Source organism: Chiloscyllium punctatum, chromosome 24 (genome assembly GCF_047496795.1).
Source record: "Chiloscyllium punctatum isolate Juve2018m chromosome 24, sChiPun1.3, whole genome shotgun sequence".
Taxonomy (NCBI): Eukaryota; Metazoa; Chordata; class Chondrichthyes; order Orectolobiformes; family Hemiscylliidae; genus Chiloscyllium; species Chiloscyllium punctatum.
In genome coordinates, this window is record NC_092762.1 from 68673800 (window position 1) to 68699004 (window position 25205).

A 25205-nucleotide genomic window follows, 5' to 3' on the forward strand; every position below is an offset into this window, starting at 1 on the left:
TTTCAATAACTTTATTGACAGCAAGAAGCGGCGGAGCTCGAGGGAAGTCGAATGTTGGGGCGAGGCGCGGTTTTTGTTCTGCCTCTCGCTCGGTGTCCGTTGGTCATGTCGTACGAGTCTTCCCCTCCCCCCCGCAGCTTAAAGTCCTGATTTACCGCTCGCGTGGGTGTTTCCGTGTTTTATTGACTTTTAGATATGCCGCAGACCTTATCGCTATTTAATACCGACGGCACGTACCTCCTCCTTCACTTCCAGCGGTACCACTGACCAGGTGGGGCAGCTGGTCCGGGGTGGTGGTCGGGTCCGGAGCCAAGGAGCTGCTTTTTTTTTTAAATTTTAACACCCACATTGGTGAGGGAGGGGGTGACTGTTGAAGGGGAAAGGCCGGCCCGCTAGCTGCCATGCGATACAATGAGAAGGAGCTTCTGTGTCTCTCCAAGCAGCCCGCCGAGAAGGCGGCCGAGCTTACCATGAAGGGCCCGAAGCGCAACGACGGTAAGGAACATTCCCAGCTGCTCCAGGATTTGGTCGGTGCCAGAGATTTCAGCTGCTAAATAGGGACGATGGGACTAGCGCTAAGTGTTACCTGAGAAACAACATCTCTCTTCCTGTGTGACCCGATGGTGACAGCGAGTGAGTGCAATGTACAAGAGTTGACTCTGCCCGTTCCAATTCACAATTTCGTTGCAAGCGCTACTATCAGAAAATAGTGGTTAAAGAGTCATAGAGATGTACAGCATGGAAACAGACCCTTCGGTCCAACCCGTCCATGCCGACCAAATATCCCAACTCAATCTAGTCCCACCTGCCAGCACCCAGCCCCTATCCCTCCAATCCTTTCCTATTCATATACCCATCCAAATGCCTCTTAAATGTTGCAATTGTACCAGCCTCCACCACATCCTCTGGCAGCTCATTCCATACACGTACCACCCTCCTGCGTGAAAAAGTTGCCCCTTAGGTCTCTTTTTATATCTTTCCCCTCTCACCCTAAACCTATGCTCTCTAGTTCTGGACTCCCTGACCCCAGGGAAAAGACTTTGTCTATTTATCCTATCCATGCCCCTCATAATTTTGTAAATGTCTATAAAGGTCTATCAGCCTCCAAAGCTCCAGGGAAAACAGCCCTAGCCCTTTCAGCCACTCCCTATCACTCAAAATCTCCAACCCTGTGCACAGCAAATTGTATTCTCTTATATATCAATATTTACGGTTGATGGAGGGGATAGGGCAGAACCTAAAGTCGGGCTAATTTCAGTAAATGCCAATTTATATAAAATGCAACTGTTATAAGTGTTTACTGTAACAATAGCCCCCACCTTGGGAAGGGGGAAAGCACATGAATCAAGAAGGAAGTTACATATAGGAGTTTTTAAAAATAAAAACCTTCTTTTGTGTGGTGAGTGGGAGAAAGGAGATGGGAGAGAACTGAAAACAAGATCATTGGAGGTAAAGGACAGATGCTGAACAGGCTGGAAACAGCAACACAAGTTGCCCTGGAGGAATGGGAGTAATGGTGATTAGACTGTAGGTGAATTTGAAAATAAGGATATTTACCTTAAGATATGGGTGTTAATGTGAGTCCATGTGGGTAGAGATGATGGTCAAACTGGATTTTGTTGTGGGATAAGTATTAATAACAGAGTAAGCTGAAGTTAATGTTGAGCAACTGGTCTGGAGGGACTTGGGTGAATGAGGGTTTAAATGGCCAATGATCCAGTGTAGAAGTGGAAACATATGGGCATGATTTTTGTAATACACCAATATGATTTCAAATCCAGATTGATAACCATCTGATTCTAAAATAATGGCTAGGGAGAAGATGAACAGGTCTAAACTGTAAATACAAAGGTAAAAATACTGACTATACTCAGTATATCAGGAGCATCTCTGGTGGGAGTGAGTGTTAATGTTTCAGGTTTGGAAATATTAGTTGTAACAGGTTTTAAGCTGTGAAGGAGCAGAAGTAGCCATTTGGCCTTTCCTTTTTCTTTTTATTAAATTACACCTGATCTGATTGTGGTTTGAATTTTCTACTTTGCTCTCTGAGCCCCACAATCTTCTACTCCCTTGTTTATCAAAAATCTTTTGGCTTTGAGTAAATTCCATGACACAACCCTGCCCATCCCCTTGACCTTTGAAAAGGAAAATTCTATAGAATTACAACTGAGGGGGAAAAAAAATCTCCTTTATCTGTCTTTCAAGAAAGAGTTCTTAAAACTGTTTTCTCTGCGTATACTTGATGCCAAAGAAGGTTGTCATCCTGGTATCTATCCTATCAAATTCCCTCATGACCTTGTATATATCAAAGTTTAAAAATCTCTCAACGCCAGGTTATAGTCCAACAGGTTTATTTGGTCGTACTAGCTTTGAGCGCTGCTCCTTCATCAGTAACTAGTGTTGTGATTTCTTTGACTTTGTTCACCCCACTCCAATAATGGCACCTCCACATCATGTATATTTCAATAAGGTCCCCTCATTCTTCTAATTTCCCAATAGGAACTCACCCAATCCAGCTCAACCTTTTCTTTGTTCGATGAGCCCTTCATCTCAGAAATGAGAAGTTTTTGAACCGTTCCTTTTCAAATAAGGAGACCAAAACTGTACATGTGTTCAAGATGTGGTTTCACCAAAGCCCTGCTGCAATAAAATGGCTCTGCTTTTGTGTTCCATTCCCCTTGTAACAGTCACCATTCTATTTGTCTTCCTAACCAGTTGCCGGAGCTGCAAGCTGATTTTTGTTTTGTTTTGCATCGCAGATCTCTCAGACAGTGTGGCAACCTCTATTTTAAATAGCCACTACTTTATTCATTCTTCCTTCCAACGTAGACTAATTCGCATTTTTCTACACTGTACTCAATGTAACAAATTTTTGCCCACTGTCAATCTACTTACCTATTATAAGACTCTTCATCTGCTTTTGACAATTTACCTTCTAGCCTATCTTTCATCGGCAATTATCATTGTCAAATGTGTCTGCTGTATGTTCAGTCCCATCTTCTGAGAGCTGGGGCAGGGAATGAGGAAAACTGTACCATCTGCACTTAGTCCAACCTGCCTTCTCCCTGTTTCACCATCCTAGTTCTCTTCCTCCACTTGATTACATCCTATACCTATAATGTCTGTTATATTTTTTTCAGTTCTCTTTAAAGCTTGCATCCCTCAAATATTAACTGTTTCCTCTCCACAGATGATGTTTGGTCTATTAAATAGCACCAGCATTTTATTTATTTCAGCATCTGCAATATTCTGCTTTGTGGGAGTTTAAACTTTAATGGAAGACTGGTTTATATTTCAGACATTCATTCTCTCCATAAATGCTGAATGCTAAATAACTAACATTAAAAGCAGTTGTGTTGGGACTAATTGCTCTAGTTTATTGCTTCAGCCTGTTTATCTTCATTTCCTGCTTATGGGTGTTCCATTATTAGACAGCCAGCCTTCAGGCTGGCTTGCGTTACAGTGATAACAGTTCAAATTACTAGTATGTTTTGCATTTTGTAATATCCTTGATTTTTTTCTGTACCATTTCAAGATTAACGATATCCTTCTTATAGCAGGACAAACAAAATTATATACAGTATTGTAAAAGTGGACTCACCAATGTGTTGCATAGCCGCAACATGACATCCCAACTCCAATGCTCTGACCAGTGAAGGTGAGTGTGCCAAACACCACCTTCACCACCCTATCTACCTGCATTGCCACTTTCCAGGAACTATGAACTTACACCCTGAGTGTTCAACAACACTCCCCAGAGCTCTACCATTAAATTTGCCTTCCTGATGAAGGGCTTTTGCCCGAAACGTCGATTTCGAAGCTACTTGGATGCTGCCTGAACTGCTGTGCTCTTCCAGCACCACTAATCCAGAATCTGGTTTCCAGCATCTGCAGTCATTGTTTTTACCTCATTAAATTTGTAAGTCCTGCCCTGGTTTACCTTACGAAAGTGTAACAACTTACATTTATCTAGATTAAACTCCAGTTGTCACTTCTTAGCTCATTGGCCCATTGGATGAAGATCTTATTGTACTCTTGGATATTCTTCTTCACCGTGTGCTATAACCACCAATTTTAGTGTCATTCACAAACTTACTAACCATACCTCTTATATTCTCATCCAAATTGTTGATATATATGATGAACAACAGTGGACCCAGAACTTGCAACACTGGTCACAAGGCTGCAGTCTGAATAGCAGCCCTTTACATTTGTTTACGTGAAAGGTGTAAGCGGAAAGGTGTAAACCACATCCCGAAACTACCCTCATCATACATTTCCGGAACAGGAACAGCACCAGGTGAACCACTGAGCAAAGTCTACTTTTTTGAAACAGAAAATAAAGCTTCCTTGGTGATTTTATGAAAATAAAGACCTTATTACACTGGGGAAAAATAAAAATAAACAGAAAATGGCTCTCTTGACTCCATCCCACCAACCTCTTTTCAACAGGGACCAAAATAAAAATAAACTTAAGCAAAATCAAAGTATAGAAATCTTCCGCCACCACTCTGTCTCCTCATCAATCCAATTTTGTATCCAGTTGGCTGTCTTTCCTGCACTGAGAGATTTAACCTTAGTAACTAGTCTACTGCTGGGGTGGTTTGCATTATAATGAGGGGCTGGTACAATTTTCCCTGGAGTGTTGGAGTCTGAAGGATGATCGTGTATAGATCTATAGAATCATGAGGGGCATAGATAAGTTGAATAGCCAAGGTCTTTTTCAAAGGGTGGGGGGGGGGGGGGGGGGGAGGTATAAAATTAGGGAGTATAAAGTTTAAGAGGAAATAATTAAAAGCAGCCTGAGAGGCAACATCTTCATATGGTGGTATGTGTATGGACTGAGCTGCTGGTGGAAGTGGGTACAATGACTGTAAAGTGCGTAGTCTTAAATATGACACACGCTGTAGAGAGTGCGAGAAAGTGCTTGTTCAGAGGAATTGGGGACATCTGTTCTTAGTATTAGTGGATCGGTATAAATATTTGTTCACTTGTGGAATGTGTGGCAGTACTTCCTTCTCAGGCTGGAGGCGCATATTTCACAATAGGATGTCGGATAAGTAAATTGTTGGTTTATATCAAAGACTCTTAACAAAACTCATACTCAATAGGAAAATAACTTTGTAATTTAATAAGCTGAGTGGAATATGCATGTAATAGAACCATCCTGATACATTTTCATGTATACCACACAGAACAGATTTGAATTTATGAAGCTCCGTTCCCTCTTGACTGTCCTGGAATGTGAATGTCTCATTACCCTTACAGATTAAGAAAATCGGAGGGTCGGTGTGGACTCAATAGGCTGTATGACCAGCTTCCACACTGCAGGGATTCTATGATTCTATGAAAACACAGGCTGAAAGTGGAATAGTAAGGAAGTTGTGTGAGAGAGAGAGAGAACTGTAAATTACATTCACTGACTGAAGGGTTCAAGGGACACCAAGTGTATGTGAGAGAGAGAGAGAGAGACATGACTAAAGCTGGTGGAAAATTTAACTATTTCTGGTCTGATTTGAGTGAACATGGATTGAATGTTTGTGTGTTCTTCCCTGGACCCCGAGATCTGGGAATGTTATGAATTGAATTTGCATTCTGGGAATCTAAGGTGATTTTAAAAGAAAAGGCTATTTTGTAGGATGATACTAGACATGTTGGCTGAGCAAGATTACCTCATGACCTTTCAGCATAATTAAGACCAGTCTCTCATTATGATGTACTAGCCAAAACAATTGACCATCTGGCCTGGCTTGATCTAGGTTCCCACTTTGTGCATATAGCTTAATTAGGCAAGCGTACTCAGACCTGAGTTTCTCTTCCTCTGCAAATGTTTGCCTTTTTATTGTAGCTTATCTGATTAAGGACATGTAGCATTTTTGTAATTTTGATCCCAAATTCTGTATAAAGACAGTTTATTTGCAGCAATAAGGGGAGTAGTCTGAGAGAGCTCTTAGCTGGCGCAGGTACTCTGCTAAAGGTTTTAGAACCTTAGCTGAAGCATAACTTGTAGGCATCTGTTACAGTGTAACATTGAGCCATTGGTAAATGTAATAGTTTAAACTGTCTGTAAGAGTTTTATATTCCAGACTACCACAAGAATATGATATCCGGGACGAACCAAGATAGGCTACAGGTAGAGTCCATCCCTAAGCCGTCTCAAATAGGTACTTTAACAATTACAGCAATTAAAAGGCATTTGAATGGGTACATCACTAGGAAATGTTTAGAGGATATCGGTCAAATGCAGGCAAATGGGACTAGTTCAGTTGAGAATATCTGGTTGGTATGGACAAGTTGGACCGATGGGTCTGTTTCCCTGCTTTTAGACTCTTATGACTCTAAGTGTTTAAAAATTAACATACTTTTCTAAACAACCTGTTCAGAGGTGTTATTACACACCTCTGGAGCATATAGGATTTGAATCCAGGTCTCTCAGTTCAGGGGCAGGGACACTTTGGCAGAAGAAAGCCCTAAACTCTGATTCTATAATTAGAAAACATAATTAATCCAACTGCACCTACCTGGCAAGGATATTAACAAAATCAAATAATTGGGATTCTCTCAAACTCAATTAACACTAGGACAATGCAAGTATAAACAGTAATGACCCAATCAGTCCTGTTGGTTTAGCAGAAGTGTTTACAAAAAAAGTAACATGAGATTCTAATTTGTACTGCCACTTAGCACTTGTTATGCCGGCCGTTTAAATGAGTTCTAGTTCTCATTGGGTTTTTTGTTTGTTACGTTGTAAAATCCATTCCTGATAAGAAGTATCTCATTTTTTTTTCTCAACATTGGTTGGTTGTAATCTAATTTGAAAATGTACTTTTTTTTAACTTAAAATAGCAACGTTTGCTCATGGTGGGGAGGGAATGACCGTGTGGAGGTGGAAAGGCTTCATGCCTTTTTGCATGTATAATTTCCAATTCCTTTGTTTTTTTTTGGTCCCTGTCTTTGCTCTTTCTTTGATTGTGACAAGTTTTTGAAGATCATTTAAATAATATAGTTTAAATGACATTTAATTTAATTAAATGTTCATCTGGTTTCTTTTATGCAATCCCATTTTTGTTTGTGCTTTTGCATGTAATGGGTCTACTTTGAACCAGCAATATTGGCCCAGCGTTTGTGGTCAGCAGCAAAGGGAAAGCACTCACTTATAACTTCCTCAGCCACTCAAAAGACTTAGCCATCCTTATGGTGAGTTCCCACTATTTTAAACTTACCACCATCTGTGGCATCCAGCTAGAGTAGATGCAATAAGGAGACTGATTAGCTGATAAAATTCAACAATTCTTACCTGGCAAAACAGGTAACTAAAAAGTTATTATAGTTCACATTTTAATTATTTTAAAATAGAAAAGGGAATAATATGTGAGATTAAGGTGAAATAACAAACTTAATTTTTTTTTAAAAAATGAATAATTGTTCTGCAGGATGAACATATGCTTGTAAAATTATTTTATGTATGGCTAGAGAGATTATTCAGGAGTAATTATAATCAAGTGTGCTGTTTAAAATCTCAGACACACCTCATTTAACAAGGCTTAACATTTTCAATGCTTTACTGTGAAAATATTGTAAAATACTGGAAAAAAGCTATTATTTCCATCAAGTTATCTCTAGATTGCATCAGCAATGCCTGCATGACCGCTAAATTTTCACATTCAACTGCACATGTATGGATGCCAGAAGTTGCTCTTATTTATTGGCAGTTAGAGGTGACTAATAACCTAGCATGGGTTCAAATCCCACCACAGTTACTGTAATAGTGACTGTGAAACTAATGTCAACTGTTTTTTTAAAAAAAGAACATCTGGTTCACTAAGTCCTTTTTAGGGAAGGAAATCTGTTGTCCACACCTGATCTGATCTACATGTTCCATCAGACATGCGTGAAGTGGTTGATCCTTTACTGCCCCAAAAATGGCCCACCAGACCACTTGGTTCATCAAATAATGGCCATTTTGTTATTATCACAACTATAAATTTTGGGCAGTGCTGATCTTTAAGATCTACTAATGCTCATTTGCTGCCTTCTAAAATACTACTGTTAGCAACTGCATTTTGCTGAATTGAGGTTATTCAAGTATATGAAATGAGTTGGCAATATGAAACATCAAGTGGATGCTGAACAGTCCAGGACTATTAGCAAAGAGTCCTTGCTACCCCATATAATTATGTCTATTTCAAAGATTTAAATAACTTTCATAGGGGGCAGGTTTAATGTCATGATGAAGCACAAAATAGTATTTGTCTACCACGTCACTAAAGATAAGTTAAATGCTTAATCCAGTCTATACTGGCAGCTGCTTTTTGTGACCAGCCTTCACATGTAAGACACAAAAAAACTGCAAATCTTCAACATTAAAATGAATGTTTGATACACAGTTGTTTGGTAATGGGGCAATGTGTTGCCAAGAAATTTCTGACTAGCCTGGTATCTCTACTTGCTTTAAATTATTGTTTCCTACTAGGAGAAAGTTGATCTTAATGTAGTTTACAAAATTCTTCTGACCACATGGCATTGCATGGAATACACAACACAAACTAAACCAAAGAATCTGTTTATCTACAAGAGTTTTCTCCCCTTCCATCTGCCTCATTTCAATGCAGCTTATTCCGTTTTCCTTGTCTTCAGTAATTTCCTTGTGCGAGCATCTAAGCCATTTGTTTTGACCACTTCCTATAGTGGCAAGTTCCATTTTTTTTTTTAAACTACCTGTAGAGGAAATCCTTCTTGTTTCCATATTGGAGTTTTTTAAAAATATCTAGTTTGTTTTTTGTGTTCCCATGAGTGGAAAGATTTTCTCCTTACCTATCTTTTTGTAACCGAGTTCTGAAACACTTCAGTCCGTTTAATCTTTCTTGACTAATCATGATTTGAAGGTGTCGCTATTGGACTAGGTTGTACAAAGTTAAAAAATCTCTCAACGTCAGATTATAGTCCAACAGGTTTACTTGGAAGCACTAGCTTTCGGAGCGCTACTCCTTCATCAGGTGATGAAGGAGCCACGCTCCAAAAGCTAGTGCTTCCAAATAAACCTGTTGGACTATAACCTGGTGTTGTGATTTTCAACTTTGACTAATCATAGTCTGTCTTCTGGTACCATTCTTCCCTGGAATTTGTTGCATATCACTATTGTTTCTCTGATTTTTTTTTCATTTAGAGATCAGAAGTTTACACTTCTCCTTTTAATATGGTTTAACCAGGATCTGTGCTATTCTAATACTACTTTGCTACTTTTTAATTCTATATCCTATGTTATATCTTGTTGTTTTGCTAGTTATTTTAACTGTTTTGCAAGCTTGCATTTTTGCCTCAAAATTATTTGTGTCCCAGTTCCCTTTGCTCTTTTAACTCATAATTTGTTATTTTCTATGGCACAAGTGACACCTTTATAGGTTTGTTACTATAGTGCATCACCACATTTAACTTTAATTTTCCACTTTCAGTCTGGTCAAGTTTTTTTTAAATTGTCTTTGATTCTGTTTCTTTCTTTCTTTGGTGTTAGCTACATACTTCATTTGCTAAAGCGAAGGAGATGACAAACTATATCTCATAACTCTGTTAACAAGTCAGTCATTAACAGGTGATTTAATTATGCAGGATTGTTGCACTCAACCACTGATCTAGTCCAGGGCCTATGCACAAGTTGTGCATGCTTCAACCTTAAACCTGATTTGGAGATGCCAGTGTTGGATTGGGGTGTACAAAGTTAAAAATCTCTCAACACCAGGTTAAAGTCGGAGCAGCGCTAGTGTGCTTCCGATTAAACCAGTTGGTCTTTAACCTGGTGTTGTGTGATTTTTAACTTTGCCTTAAACCTGCCTTTGAGAACTTATTTCAGGTTTTCTGCTTCAGTTTTTTTTGTATTAAATTTAAGTAAGACCCATAAATTCTTCATACGGAAACCGACTGGCATAAAAGTGTTTTCTCACTAAACAAAATAAAAACTAAATAACTGCAGATGATGGAAATTGGAAGCAAAAATAGAAATTGCTGTAAAAACTCAAGTCTGGTAGCAACTGTGGACAGAAATCAGAATTAATGTTTCAGGTCCGTGACCCTTCACCCCTTTGTTTTCTCATTGCTGTTTTTCTTTCGCCTGAAAAAGGGCCCAAATATTTGAAATAGTGAGGAAGGAAATAATATTCCCAAGATAGCCACAGACTGAAACGTAGCATTCTTTATAACAGAGTTAATTTGGTTAGACCTTTGGTTGCAAGACAACACTCAAGCTGGCATCTTTCTGAATAAGCCCAATATGGATAGTACAATAGGAGTACTTAATGAGCATGCATAATGATTACAAAGTTTCTTGCTCAAACTTATGTAGACACTTTTGGCTATGAACTTCAAATATGCAAAGCTTTTAAAATTCCTTTTAACAAAAAGTAGTTTTTTTTGACTTGCTATTAAAGATTATTTTTAAATCAGAAGCAGATATTCATAGTCCAACACTCCTCAAGGAGCGATCAAAGGTTGTTAAATGTATCAGAATGAAAATATAGTCTTGGCAAGTTACTGGCGAAATATTTTGTTGCATTGCCAAAGAAAGCTAACATTCCGGTTCAATTATTTTGCAGTCTAAAAGAATGAAGATTTCAAGCCTCTTTCAGAACTGAGTAACTTCTAGATGAAATGTTGCAATTGGTAAAACCATGTAATCTGTGTTTTATTAATGCAGTTGGTTAGCCACCAAAAAATATTGAATGCCTTGGGGAGAGCACTAGAATGAACTGAGATTCATTATTTTGTATATACTTGCATGTTAGTAGCTTGACAATCATGTTTGTGATAATTCTAATTGTTGTGACACGTCCTGTCGAATTCCTGAAATTGCTTATAATTGTCAAATGTCAAGTAGAATTAAAAATTGAAGTTTTACAGGTTAGGCCATTCCTATATCAAGCAAAATTAAAAATCACACAACAGGTTTAATTGGAAGCACTAGCTTTTGGAGCACAGTTCCTTCACCAGGTTATAGTCCTGATGTTGCGATTTTTAACTTTGTACACCCCAGTCCACCAACATCTCCAAATCATATATCAAGGAAATAAGTCAGGTTTGTTTTTAACCCAAATCTACAATCAACAGTAAAACATAGCAGGAAGAAAAATATTTAATTTTTGTCAGTGTTCTCCTTTTGCACATTTTTGGTTGGGCATTGTGTAAAATCTAATTGTCTGATCTGTGGGCATTTAGCAAACAGTGCAGGCATTCTTTTTGACAAAATTGGCAAAAAAAATCCTTTTTCTAAAACTCATAAGTGATTGTAAATACTGAAAAGTTATAAACACTGCCAAAAAAAAGATAAACATGGCAACAAAAAAAAATGATTTTGTCTGCAGTGGTTGTGCCACATAAATTCCTTCTCAAAACAAATTTATAGGGAAAGGTGCATTTCCTGCATAATATTAAAACATAAATAAATTTTTTAAAGTGCTGATCTTTAATATACAATAAATGACGTTTGAAAAATGTTAGCATCTTCTGTCAAGAAGTTTGTGTTCTCCAAAAGTTGCTGTTTTGGGCTGCATCACAGATAAGAATATTAGGTGCAAGAAATTTTCTGGACAGCAAATGGCCTTCTGCTCCTACATCTTATGGTCTTACTGTAAATACATTTAGCTTTATAAAAGCTGCAAAAGTCTTCAAATGTGAACAATTTAGAAACTTTTCTTCAAGTGCCTTTTTGAAAGCTTCTGGTGCAGGATTTATCCACTCCTTCCTACTCCCCCAATTGTCCTCCAATATAATATAGAAGCTTTGTGTTTCAAGAATATTTTGAATGAATGTCTTTCATATCAACTGAGTCTTAGACTATTGAGAGTCTGTCTAACATATGCACATCTTTGTTTCTCCAGCTGCAAAATGTCGTCTAGTGAAGCTTGTTGTCAACTTTCTTTTCTACTTTAGAATTGATGAAGAGGAGGTAAGAATGTGTCAGAACTTATTTGGTATGCAAATCACAACTCATTCATCAGTTACTGTATGATGTCAAAAATAGTATCAAAACCAACTATTTATATGTGCTTTGCTCTAACGTCCTTATTGTGACTTAATAATGTCCTGCCAGAAATCTGGTCAATATAGGCAGAGTAATATTGGATTATGCATAGTGACTTGTAATCTAAATGCCTAAAGATGTTTCTATAAAATATTAGTTATAATAAATTACCCATATTAGAAAAGCTGACATGTTGCAGAGGAAATTTACCAGAATGGTGGTATAGATGAACAAGTGTGAGGGAGAAGGTGGCATTGTTCTTATTGGGCCAAATAAGGTTGGAGAGGCATGAGATTCGATATTATGAAGACTTTTTTTTCATAAAGTGGATAAGCAGAAACAGTTTCCATAGGCAGGAGAGTTTGTAACTAGAGGATGTGGATTAAGATAATTGGCAAAAATGACCCAGGAGGAAATGGGAATGTATTTCACTATTTGTTAGGGTGCATATTATCCATTTGATTTCATTTATTATTGTCATGCGTACCTAAGTACAGTGAGTAGTTTTGTGAGCAGCACAGGCAGATCATAGCAAACAAGGATGTGTAGATCACGAGGTGCTTAGACAGAGTAAGGCATTCAGGTTACACTGCACAGGAGGTGCGCGAAGCAAGGTCAACATTAACAAGATCAACTTTGTTTGAATATCCTGTGCAGTTGTATTCTATAAAGTTACAATATGAATTTCTAACGTATTGCAAGATATGGCTTCATAATATGTAGAGATTGCAGATCTCCATATCAAAGTCCATGGCATCATTAACACAGTCTGAGGAAAATTTACTTTATCATGAGTTTATATGGAAAACCAGCTAGAAAATAAATACTAAAAGTCTTCCAATATGCATAAACCACACAATGTTATATGTTACACTTATGGTTTTTGCATCATGGGTGTTGATAGTTAGGAATGGGTTGTATATAACATTCTGATTTTAAGTAGTTACTATATGTTTAGTTAACCATGTTCGTCTGTGCACGTATAATTTTGTCACTGGAAGTTGATGCCACAGAAGGAAGAGAAACGTAGAAATTGTGCGACAATAATATGAAAACCTAGTTAAGACCACATTTAGAATTCTGTTTGGTTCCAGTCATCGCACCTTACTAAGAATGTATTAGTCTTGCAGGCAGTGCAGCCTAGATCTTTTTAAAACAATGTCTGAAATCTGAGGGCTAAATCACAAGAGATGGCATAAACAATAACAAAAAAAAACTGGAATTACTGTGGTTCATCAGCTTCTGTGAAGAGAGAAAGAGTTAATATTTTAAATCAAAGATCAAAAGGATAACTAGGGAGAGAATAGGCCCCCTCAAAGATCAGCAAGGCGGACTTTGTGTGGAGCTGCAGAAAATGGGGGAGATACTAAATGAATATTTTACATCAGTATTTACTGTGGAAAAGGATATGGAAGATATAGACTGTAGGGAAATAGTTGGTGACATCTTACAAAATGTCCAGATTACAGAGGAGGACGTGCTGGATGTCTTGAAACGGGTAAAGGTGGATAAATTCCCAGGACCTGATCAGGTGTACTAGAGAACTCCGTGGGAAGCTAGAGAAGTGATTGCTGGGCTTCTTGCTGAGATATTTGTATCATCGATAGTCACAGGTGAGGTGCCAGAAGACTGGAGGTTGGCAAACGTGGTGCCACTGTTTAAAAAAGGCGGTAAAGACAAGTCAGGGAACTATAGACCGGTGAGCCTGATCTCGGTGGTGAGCAAGTTGTTGAAGGGAATTGAGGGACAGGATGTACATATATTTGGAAAGGCAAGAATTGATTAGGGATAGTCAACATGGCTTTGTGCGTTGGAAATCATGTCTCACAAACTTGATTGAGTTTTTTTTGAAGAAGTAACAAAGAGGATTGATGAGCGCAGAGCGGTAGATGTGATCTATATGGACTTCAGTAAGGCATTCGACTGCGTTCCCCATGAGAGACTGGTTAGCAAGGCTACGTCTCGTGGAATACAGGGAGAACTAGCCATTTGGATACAGAACTGGCTCAAAGGTAGAAGACAGGGGGTGGTGGTGGAGTGTTGTTTTTCAGACTGGAGGCCTGTGACCACAAGTATCAGTGCTGGGTCCTCTACTTATTGTCATTTACATAAATGATTTGGAGCATAAGAGGTACAGTTAGTAAGTTTGCAGATGACACCAAGATTGGAGATGTAGTGGATAGTGAAGAGGGTTACCTCAGATTACAAGATCTTGACCAGATGGGCCAATGGGCTGAGAAGTGGCAGATGGAGTTTAATTCAGGTAAATGCGAGTTGCTGCATTTTGGGAAAGCAAATCTTAGCAGGACTTATACACCTTAATAGTAAGGTCTGAGGGAATGCTGCTGAACAGAGACCTTGGAGTGCAGGTTCATAGCTCCTTGAGAGTGGAGTCGCAGGTAGGTAGGATAGTGAGGAAGGCGTTTGGTATCTTTCCTTTATTGATCAGTGTATTGGGAGGTAATGTTGCGGCTGTACAGGGTGTTGGTTCGACCACTGTTGGAATATTGCATGCAGTTCTGGTCTCCTTCCTATCAGAAAGATGTTGGGAAACTTGAAAGGGTTCTGAAAAGCTTTACAAGGATGTTGCCAGGGTTGGAGGATTTGAGCTATAGGGAGAGGCTGGACAGGCTGGAGCTGTTTTCCCTGGAGCATCGGAGGCTGAGGGGCGACCTTATAGAGGTTTACAAAATTGAGAGGCATGGATTGTGTAAATAGACAAAGTCTTTTCCCTGGGGCCAAGGAGTCCAGAACTGGAGGACACAGGTTTAGGGTGAGTGGGGAAAGATATAAAAGAGACCTCAGGGGCAACTTTCTCACACAGAGGGTGGTACGTGTATGTAATGAGCTGCCAGAGGATGTGGTGGAGGCTGGTACAATTGCACCATTTAAGAGGCAGTTGGATGGGTATATGAATAGGAAGGGTTTGGAGGGATCTGGGCCAGCTGCTGGCAGGTGGGACTAGATTAGGTTGGAATATCTGGTCGGCATGGACAGGTTGGACCGAAGGGTCTGTTTCCATGCTGTACACCTCTATGACTCTATCTTAGACTTTCAAGCCCAAACCAGTTGTGTATTTTGTGCGCTTTGTTTTAATTTCAATTTTCTAATCTTTTATTTTCTGTTACACAATTATGGTTAATTTTCCTGTAATTTAGATTAAGGGTGATTTGATTGAAGTTTCCAGGATATTAAAAGGGGCGGAGTAAAACAATTTCTGTTGGTGAGACTAGGACTAAAATTGAAAAGCATCAGTCTAGTCCTTTCAGGAGTAAAGTTAGGAAACACTTGTACATGTAAAAGGCGATAGTGCTTTGGAATTCATTTCAACAAATTGTAGTTACGTTAACTGAATTATTCATTTTAAATCAGCTCAGTAGAATATTTGTTAACAATCAGTGTTGAGAGAGAAGGGCAAAGGCAGGTTTGTACATTGGGTGACAGACCAACCATGATGCAGTTGAATGGTAATAAAATGGTGGATTACCATGGTTCTGTGCTCTTCGGAAATGCCATTCTTGACAGCAGTGAACTACTGATATTGATGGTATTTTTCCAGAGGAAGCAGGGCAATTTTGTTTCATCTAGGGTGGCTCCTCTGGAGACTGACCACAGATTTTGCTGTCACTAAATTCTTCATCTCGCTATGTGGCTGCTGTTCCTACCTAATCCTGAACTCTATTCATCTCTTCAAGATGTACTTGAAGATTTGGCCAGCCAGCTGCACCTCTAGTGATTATGTTGTGTTTCTAATTTCTGCCCTCTACTCCGATCTTTCCTATTCTAACAATACTAGATCCTCCTGAATACGTTGTTTTGTCTGTAACTGCCCTTGCTTCTTGACGAGGCACCCTTTCTGTTAGACACCAAAGTCAACACATACTTTTTCACATCGCCTTCACGTAGCTCATCAAGGAAAATTTCTAATCCTCTTCAAATTTTAGTGTGTTATGTACGTGCAGTTTAGTACACAGATCAAGATAACTCAGGATAAAAACACAAAAAACGAATGGCGATGCTACCATGCTAAGTAATCAAAGTAACACTTTTTAATACATAGTTTATTTCAGGAATTCGGATATCAATAGTGATTATCTGTGGCAATGTTTTCAGTTTGTGGCCTGGTTTCTGGCTGACAGCTTGCAAAAAAGAATATCTATTGTGACTATTTTGACCTACATTTTAATGAAGGCCATTGCTGTTCAGAGTTATGCAGTAGCTTGTTTATCAGCTGACCTGAATGGAAATTGATGCAATTTTTTAGGGCAAGTAGTAACAAAGATATTATTTTGGGAAACAATTATCAATGAAGTATAAGATTTTTTACATTTCTTCTTTTTTTTCTAAAATAGCCTGTTGGTGCCTTATTGCTTGAGCAGTGTAGAATCCAAAAGGAGGAAGACACTGGCTTCTCGCTAGGTAATTTTAACTTTGTTGCTTGTGTTCCATTTATCTGTAAAAAATGAGCACCCCAGCTGAATTGCAATATTATTTGAAATTCTCTTTTTGAATTGTTTTTGTTTGCATGAACTTTTCGATAATTTAAAATGTGGTTGTATCAGTAGAGATTAAAACTCATTTCCACATGAGCATCCTGAAGGTGAGAGGTCAAGTTTTTAAAAAAAAGTAGTTCAGAAGGTATACAAGACACTTTCCTTTATCAGTCGTGGCATAGGTTATAAGAGCAGAGAGATTACAATGGACCTTTACAGGAAAATGGTTAGGCCATAGCTATAATACTGTGCGCGGTTCTGGTAACCACACTAGGAAGGATGTGATGCTTGGCATTTGTGCAGAGGAGAGTCAGGATGGTGCCTGCGATGGCCCAGTTTCCAAATGAAGGAAGGTCAGATAAACTTGGGTTGATTTTCTTGTTTTGGCACAGAAGGCTAAGAGACCTGATTTGAGGTGGATAAGATGGAGCAGGATAGGGTGGATAGGAAGCAGCCGTTCCCCTTAATTGAAGGTCAGTAATAAGGAGGCAAATTTTAAGATGAATAACAGGAGGTTAAGGTATTTGAGAGACAACCTTTTTCACCAGTTATGTGGTGGGAATCTGGAGAGCACTACCTGGGGGGATGGTTAGGGCAGGGAGCTTCAAACTTTTTAAAAGTACCTAGATGAGCATTTGAAATTCTATAACAGTGAAGGATATTGTAGATTTAGAGTAGTTTGTGCAGACTTTGAAGATGATCCTCTTATTCTGTGACAAATGCCATCAGGCCAAGTAGCTATCCACTGGTGGAACATCCCTTAAATTCAATATAACATTCTTTACTTATTTTCTAAATGTTTATACTTCCTACTCTAACCTGCTTTTTGTGTCCTTTTCACAAAGATTATCACTGTTTGGGACTAGAAGGTTGGAAATGATTTGTGATCGAGGCTTATAATTATAAATAATCCAAACTAATTTCACATACAGCTCCTGAAATAGCAAATAAATGTGACTTTCTTCTATCCGGCTGGGCTGAGTTTGCAATAGTTTGCCAACAATGTACTAATGTCCTAACAATATTCCTACTTAAAATGGAAGTGACTTTTTTTTAAAGAAAATCTTCTGCCTTTTGAGGGTGATGGCATGATCAGATGTTTAAAACTCCTTCGTTTTTATAACTGTGTTCTTTTTCATCCTTGTCCTTGTATTGATAACTTATCAGTTCAGCTGCCATCTGTTTTTAAGAAATCTCATTGTGGAAAAAGAACATGCAGAACTCTGTGGTGTTGAGGTTCAAGGCTACATTTTTGTTTATTTGGATTATATCTGTCCTACACCACTGTGCATTAGCACAGTTTATGGTTTTGATTAACTATTGATGTTCATTTCTTTGATATCACATTCATTTAAGACTAGTTCATGATGAGCAGTGAGGAATGAAGTTTCCTAAATGTATTAACAAGATTAATCTTTTTAAATAGAATTGGGAAAGGAAGTTGAAATAGAAATTAAGTTTGGGCTCTTACACTTAAAGCTCTGTCAAAAACATGTCAGTTTTATTTAGTTGAAATATATTTGAGTCAGCATTTCAACCTAATTTTATTACGTTCTTATCTCCATTGTCACCTTTTCTTCCAAATGTTTGTTGTTTCATTCTAATTAGCACAAATGCATCTGTAATTTTTTAAATGTCAAATAAGCTAAGATTGAGTATTTTCAGTGTGCTGTTTTTGTGTTAGTTAATCCCTTGCCCTTGAAGAAAGGGATGACAAGTACGTGAAGTCCACAATGTCTGTTTTATTTACAGAATGCCTATTTATTATATGTAAAGCTGTCATAAAACTTATCATCATGGAACAGAGTTTTTAATGTTTCTTTTTGTGTTCTTTAATATCAGCAATTTGTGTTCTCTTTCCTGCTTCCTTCTCTGTTCTGCCTCTCCAGTTCAAATTGACACACTTCTTTTACTCTCTGCTCCTAATTCATGTTAGAACTGTCTTCCCTGAATCCTAAGGTATTTCTAGATTGCTCATTTTCTGTCACACTGGATTGTGATGTTCAGTGTCTTTCTATTGAGTCTGAGACACCCAAATTTAATTTAATTTCTATCAGCAAGGCCCACCTTGATGACTCCTTGCTCTTTTTAAATCACCAAAATCCCTTTGAATAGAAAAATGGTTTACTAACAACATTCTGCTTCTGTCTTGCCTTTCTTTGCCTGCATCCCACCAAAGCAGCTGCCCCTTTACTGTGTCAAATTGTGAAAACTGTCATTTGATATTCTGTAGGTTTCTGTTTGGGGTCTTTCCCATGACAACTGGATCGCAGGTATAATCACTTCAGTTCTGAGTATTCTGTTTACTTTTTAAAGGAGATATTTAAAACAAGCTATATGGAAAAGTAGTCTACTCTAAGACGTCTTGCACTCTGGCATTTGATACTGGCTGCTTCTGTATTTTGGTCCCCCTCCCACCCTTTTCATTTCAAAAGCTGTAAAGAAACCTTCTGGATCTTTATTCCTTTGATTAAGAAATGGTAAAATGGTAGGGGCATTTAATAAAGTTAGTGTGGTTTGGATTGTTTAAAGGGGTGTTAGAGAGGGGAACCCCGATGTCATTAAAAGTGAGTGATATGATTGACTAAAATGAAAATAATATGAAGGACCGGTTAAAAGAAGATAAAAAGCTACTTCCTGATAGAGTACATCTAAGAATCTTGAGGGAGAGATTGAGGTCTCTTAATTTGTATTCTGACCTCTATTCAGTGTGGATTGATGGAGGACTGGAGATCAGTGATTCATCCTTCACAAAAAGGAACAGGCCTGTCTTAGGAAGGAAAATTAAGAGTATGCTTACCGACTTGCTAATATGATTGTGATTGTATGTGGTCCAGTCATGCCTGTTGAACTTGGGGAGAAGTTGAGTTAAAGGATGGTTGGAAGAAATAATGTTTAGGCAAATGTTAGAGTTGCCCAATTCAGCAGGGAAACTGGTTTTGGTCTGTACTAATTACAATAATTAATATCACCAATGCAACTGAACTAAAGGAGAAAAAAAACCTGAAGAATCTGAAATAAGCAGCTTTTAAAGTTACTTTATGGAAGAGGAATATTCATAATGTTTGAAGTGTAGTCACCGTATCCAAGTTGATTCTGAAATTTGATTGCAGTATTTGTGGATGAACCAGAAAGAAAATACTCATTTGTATGTGACAGTAAAGATGAATGTGAGGAGTGGATTGAAGCTTTGACAAAAGCCAGGTATGTTACATAATTTTTTCATTTGTTATAACCTTATGGATTTACCAGGTGATGTCATAATAATTCTGGGCATTGATCTATTTTTATGAGAGCCTTCAGTAAAATAACCCACTGGTTTAGTTTCACAAACGAAGCTTCACATACAATCCATGTTCTGCTTTGGAGGTTGACTAATTATAAAGGTTTTATCGAATAAAATTTATGATGCAGCTCTGCTCTGCCTATTGTGGAACTGAACCACGGACAGTACTCTGTGTTTGACCTCAGCAAGGGTTACAATGGGATCTCTGAGCAAGAAAGGAGAAAAGTCAACCATTTTGAATATTGAGTCAGGGAGAGATGAAAACTTGAGTAAATAAAAGATTATTTTAAAAATTCGTATTTTATATTTCATTAGCAAAGTAGTTATGCATAACATTTTCTTAACAAGTTATGGTTTTTGTAACTGCAATTTGTTAAATAATAAATTCCATGTTTTGACAGCGAAAATAACAGCTTGGGAATAAAATATGGAATTGAAGTTAATGACTTTTTTTTATCTTGCAGTTATGAGTACATGCGGAACAGTTTAATTTTTTACAGACATGAAATCGAAAAAATAACTGGAAAAGTGAGTGAATGATCTTGAGCTTTCAAAATATGATTTGTTATCAAAATCTAATGATCTCTCAGCACTGAAAACAAGAAATAAGATATCTGAAAAGGAGAGATTTGAAATTCTGCCCCCTCTAGTCCACTCCCACTTTACCTTGAATAAAATGAGTATTTGATAATGTGCCATATAAAAGGTTATTAAACAAGATTTATTAGCATGAATAGAGGATTAAGTAATGGAGGAAACGAAGACTGGAGTGAAAGAATTTTCAAGTTGACTGTTGGAATGCTGTAAGAAAGATTGCTGGAGCTTTGTCAGAATACTGTCTATATTAATGATTGAGAAGAGAATGGAATGTATATAAATTTCCTGGTGATAAAAAGCTAACTGGAAATGTAAGCTCTGAGGCGGACTCTTAAGTGAGTAGACAAATGTAGATGGAGTTTAATGTGAAGTTATGGGCCGGGTGCTGGTAGGTGGGACTAGATTGAGCTGGGATATCTGGTCGACATGGACTGGTTGGACCGAATGATCTGTTTCCATGCTGTACGCCTCTGACTCTAAGTTATTCAGTATGGAGTGGAATAGAAAAGCAGAACACTTTTAAAAGCCCCTTGATGTTCAGGAGAACTTGGGTGTACTTGCACAAGGAGCAAAATGTTGGCTTGCAGAAGAAGATAAATCACTTGGCCTTTCTAGCAAGGGAATCTGATTACAAGATTAAGGAATTCTTACACACTTGTATAAGGTTTTAGTGCAGCCACACGAGGATGCACGGTGTAGCGTTAGTCTCAGTACTTAAGGAAGGGCATGCTTACATTGCCGTTGGCACAACAAAGCTGATGGAGCATATAGTTCACTCCAACTCTGATTTCTTATGCTGTTTGTGCTCGTATGCAAAATCTGAATATTAGCTAGTGCATGGATTTTCTTTTTTGAAGGCCTCGTATAGTCCTTTTTGAATTATACTTGCACTAGCAATTTGTTCCACAATTCCTAGGTGACAGTTCTGTTTACTCTTTTTTTTTTGGATTTTTTGCTGACTTGGCCAGTGTGAACTCAAGAAATCTGTTGGAAAGAGTTGTCTGTGGCAACATTGTCTTAAATGAATAAAGCCCAAATTAGAACAGCAGAATCTAAAGCATCTTGAGCGTTTTGATGTTTGCAGCCCAGAGGAAAAAAATTCTGTTCATTTAAGTTGGTGCGCTCTCATTGAAACCTCATTTTGGTAAGGAGAGGGTGGTCTCGATGCTTCAGTCCTCAGTTTTGTTTCCTCCATACTTGATTTATTAAACCTGCTTTATCCCCCATTAGGTATATTATGGCTACACAACCACTTTTCTAGCCTCCTGTTTGTATATGATGGATCTGTAACTTCTTCCTAACACCCAATTTTGTCAAAGGCCTAAATGTTGTGCACAGAGTATGCACTATGGCTTTGCTACTTTATGACTGACTGACAGATTTGGCAGCTTTTCATGAAAAATGTAGAATTCTAACACGTTCTTTGCTGCTTTATAGTTTTTCTCTTTGTTATTCCTTTGCAAAAAGACCCTAAATAACTATACTTTATCCATGTTTTCTTTACATGTTTTATATCCTGTGCCACATTAAGAAACAAAAATATTCAGTCATATTGTGAATGTATTGTCTCATCCTTTATCTAAGGGAATGTCACAGTGCAGAAAATTTCCTTGATAATTAACTCTTCCAAATAAATGAATAGGGTGTGATTGAATCCAAATTTGAATCCTTAATCATTGATGAATTAATAGAGCTCAGTCTGATCAGGACAAGGATAGCATTGTGGATCTTGATGCTTCTGGAATGGAATCAGCATGTCTAGATTTAATACAGGAACAGATTTGGCTTTGATATTTCCCTTTTGCTACAGTTTTCAGATGGGTAGTGTCTTGATGGGTAAATGAGGAACAGGCATTAGAGCAAGAAACAGCTGCCAGGGCCTGTGGAAGGAAATTTTACGTTAACCTGTTCTTTAATTTATTGTGTTTTCTTGCATAATAACCAAAGCTGCCTGCTATAAAGAAGCTTAAGAAAAATGCAGTACAGAACAACCTTGATTACCCAAATGAGGCAGGTAGGGAGTATTTTGTTTGGATAACTGATCAGGGTTCCCATAGCCACAGCAGTAGCAGCAACAACAGGGTTCCAGTAGTGACCCTGTTCCTGCTCCTGCCGCCAGTCCAAGCTATCTGCTTTCACTGTGTTTTTATTGTATCCTGCAATTACATATTTCTATTTCCTACTCAGAGTACTACCTACAGATGTTTTCTTAAATTTAAAATACTGTAGTGTAACTCCTCAGTTGTACCATTATTTAAGTAACACTTGTTACTATACCATTTGCAGGATCCACTGGAGCAGTATGGAATTTCAGAAGAAACTAGATTTCAAACCAGATCCCAGAGGCTGTAGGTAAATGGTGAACAAAATCTCCTGATTAACCGGTTTTAACTGCTTCCCTGGTCTTTTTAGTAAACTTGCATGAAAGCAGCATACCAAAAAAAGTAAGGCATGTACAACCTCTGTATTTTCAGTTTGATATTTCATTGTCAGGGATCTTTGTGAAGAATCTGGAACCAGAATTGTAGAGATGTATTTTATTGCAATGTCTTTAGACAAATGAAAATGATAATTAGTGATTGTAGCTGAAGTCACCACTTGTGTAGCATACTGATCTGTTCTTTTAAACTTGTGTAATGGATCCATTTACGGAACTTTAATCTCAGGCTAGTATAGACCAATTATCCCCTGACCAATAGCTGTACAGCTAATGATGTTTGCTCACATTTTTTGTCATGTGTGGGCAGCAGAACTTTCTGAAAGTGATTGTGGATTTTTTTTGTATAATTAAGCTAATGATTCAGTGGGCACGATAAATTCTTGTTCAGTAATACAGAAGTGGAAGTGTCCCAAGAATATGTAATCAGCTATTTAAACAATCCAGATTCAGTACTAAACTTGATGTTGCTGTTAAGACCAATGCAATAATCATCATGGCTCTAATGTTTTGATCTCTTTGGTGGCTTCCTTATGCATTGTAGCAAAGTTAATACATCTAGATCTCAGTTAGAAGCATTTTCCTTAATGAATTCAATTTCAAACATCACAGTCAGTATAAACCATTCAAGAATACCTTTATAAAGAAAAAGCCTTGCCAACTTGTACACTGCAGACCAATTTCTCAAAGGGGAGGCTAGTATTTAAAGTTGGTTTATCATGCTTTGAGGATCATTTATTCCACAGCATTCTTCTGAACTAATGCACATTGACTGTTCCAAGCACCAACATCATCAGCTGCCAGTTGTGTGTGTATCCACATCAGTCTCCTTAGTTATGAGAATCTGGAAATGCTGGACCTAGTTCCATCTTGGACAAGGATAATGGGGAGTCTGACTCTGTCTGTGAAGACTGACTGGCAGTATGCAATATCTACAGTGTATGGGCACAAAGCATTGCAATTTCTATCAAACTGCCACTGAGAGTTAGCTAAGACCTTATTAATTATAAAATATTCAGTACCTGGAAATTTTGGTATTTGTCAGAAAACAGACCAAAAATAGGTGGCAACTGGTAGTTAAGCCTACTAAATATATGCCTGTGAAACAGATTAATTCAGAGGTGTTTTATGTTGAACCTTGAATACTAATTACTTAATACAGCAAATCAGATATGTTGAATGCCCTGCGAGGTAGGGCAGTAGTTACAAACAATCTGAACTAATTCCAGAAGCCATCCTTCTAGTGGGGGTAATGTGGGCTTGCATGGACAGCTGACCAAAGATATATAAATGCCATTGCCATCTCATTGTTTTACAGTAACTTATGCTTTAAAATGTAATTCTGTAAACAGAGTTCAGATGGAGTGGACAAACATTAACCTGTTCTATCTTTATTTCTTTCTCTTCACAGGTTCTGATGGAATTTGAGTGCTCCTCTAGTATTTTTTTAGATCGTTAATTTTTTTATTTTGCATGGACAGTGGTGTTCTCATGGGATCTGAATGGTTTGAATTGAATGTTATTTATGATTTTTGTATCTTAAGGCTTTGTGGGGAATTAATATTTTAGTAGAACAGAACTTAAGATTTTTTTTAGCAATACTCGTCAAAGCTTTTGATCTGGTGCTAGTCAGGACAATTCTTAACACTAATTCAAGGAGACAACTAACAGTTATACTACACAAGGAGAGTGATGATGGATAGTCAAGCCATCCTTTATTTTAAATTTAATCAAGTGGGTTGACTGATTTATCAGGGCAGTGCACACACAAGAACCAGCAAATGGCTGTCACCTGAGTTTAAACAAGGACAGTATATGTACAACCTCTGTCTGTGAAGAACAGAGCTCTGTAGAAATGTGGTTTGCAGTGTGGGACACTTGTACACAAGAATTGGGCCCTGTGTATTTATATGTAGCTTCCTGTGTATGCATGAACTCAACCTGTTTGAACATAAAATTAACAGATGACTTAACTGTTTTGTGTGCAACAGTTGGAATCAATCTACTTGGCAAGTAACAGGCATACTTAAAGCTGATTGATTGGTTTAAAATTTATAGTAAATGCTCCTAAAATTTAAATTGATCTCTAGTGAACCACCCTGAATTTTAGAATGAAATTCAATCTCAAGGCTTCACTTCAAAGTGATGGCCTAGTTATGAGAGAGAATCAGATTGACAACTCTTCAGTGGGACTTCACTTTATGTACACTGTCCTGGCAGAAATTACTAAGTGACTGTGACTGTAAATACATCAAACTTGCATGTATATTAGTGACTTTTAAATTTTGCTTCTGTACTGCCATAAATGTAGAAGTCTTGTTCAAATGGAAGCCCATTAACAGAATTCCAACATTGTAAAATAAAACAAAGCTTTCATTTTTA

General features: G+C 37.8%; 1 protein-coding gene across 3 annotated transcripts; it reads left to right on the forward strand.

The window, feature by feature from the left end:
- Nucleotides 1-2: 2 nt before the first annotated feature.
- plekhj1 (pleckstrin homology domain containing, family J member 1) lies at nt 3-25205 on the forward strand. Of its 3 annotated transcripts, none has more exons than XM_072594106.1 (8): nt 3-495; nt 11868-11935; nt 16363-16429; nt 19617-19707; nt 20254-20317; nt 22334-22400; nt 22673-22738; nt 24235-25205. In XM_072594106.1, exons 1-7 carry the CDS (start codon nt 402-404, stop codon nt 22708-22710), a joined length of 489 nt encoding a protein of 162 aa, XP_072450207.1. In that variant the 5' UTR covers nt 3-401; the 3' UTR covers nt 22711-22738; nt 24235-25205. The 3 variants fall into 3 exon arrangements, with proteins under 3 accessions (XP_072450207.1, XP_072450208.1, XP_072450209.1); XM_072594108.1 differs by lacking the exon at nt 3-495 and adding an exon at nt 532-633; XM_072594107.1 differs by lacking the exon at nt 22334-22400 and having other exon boundaries at nt 4-495.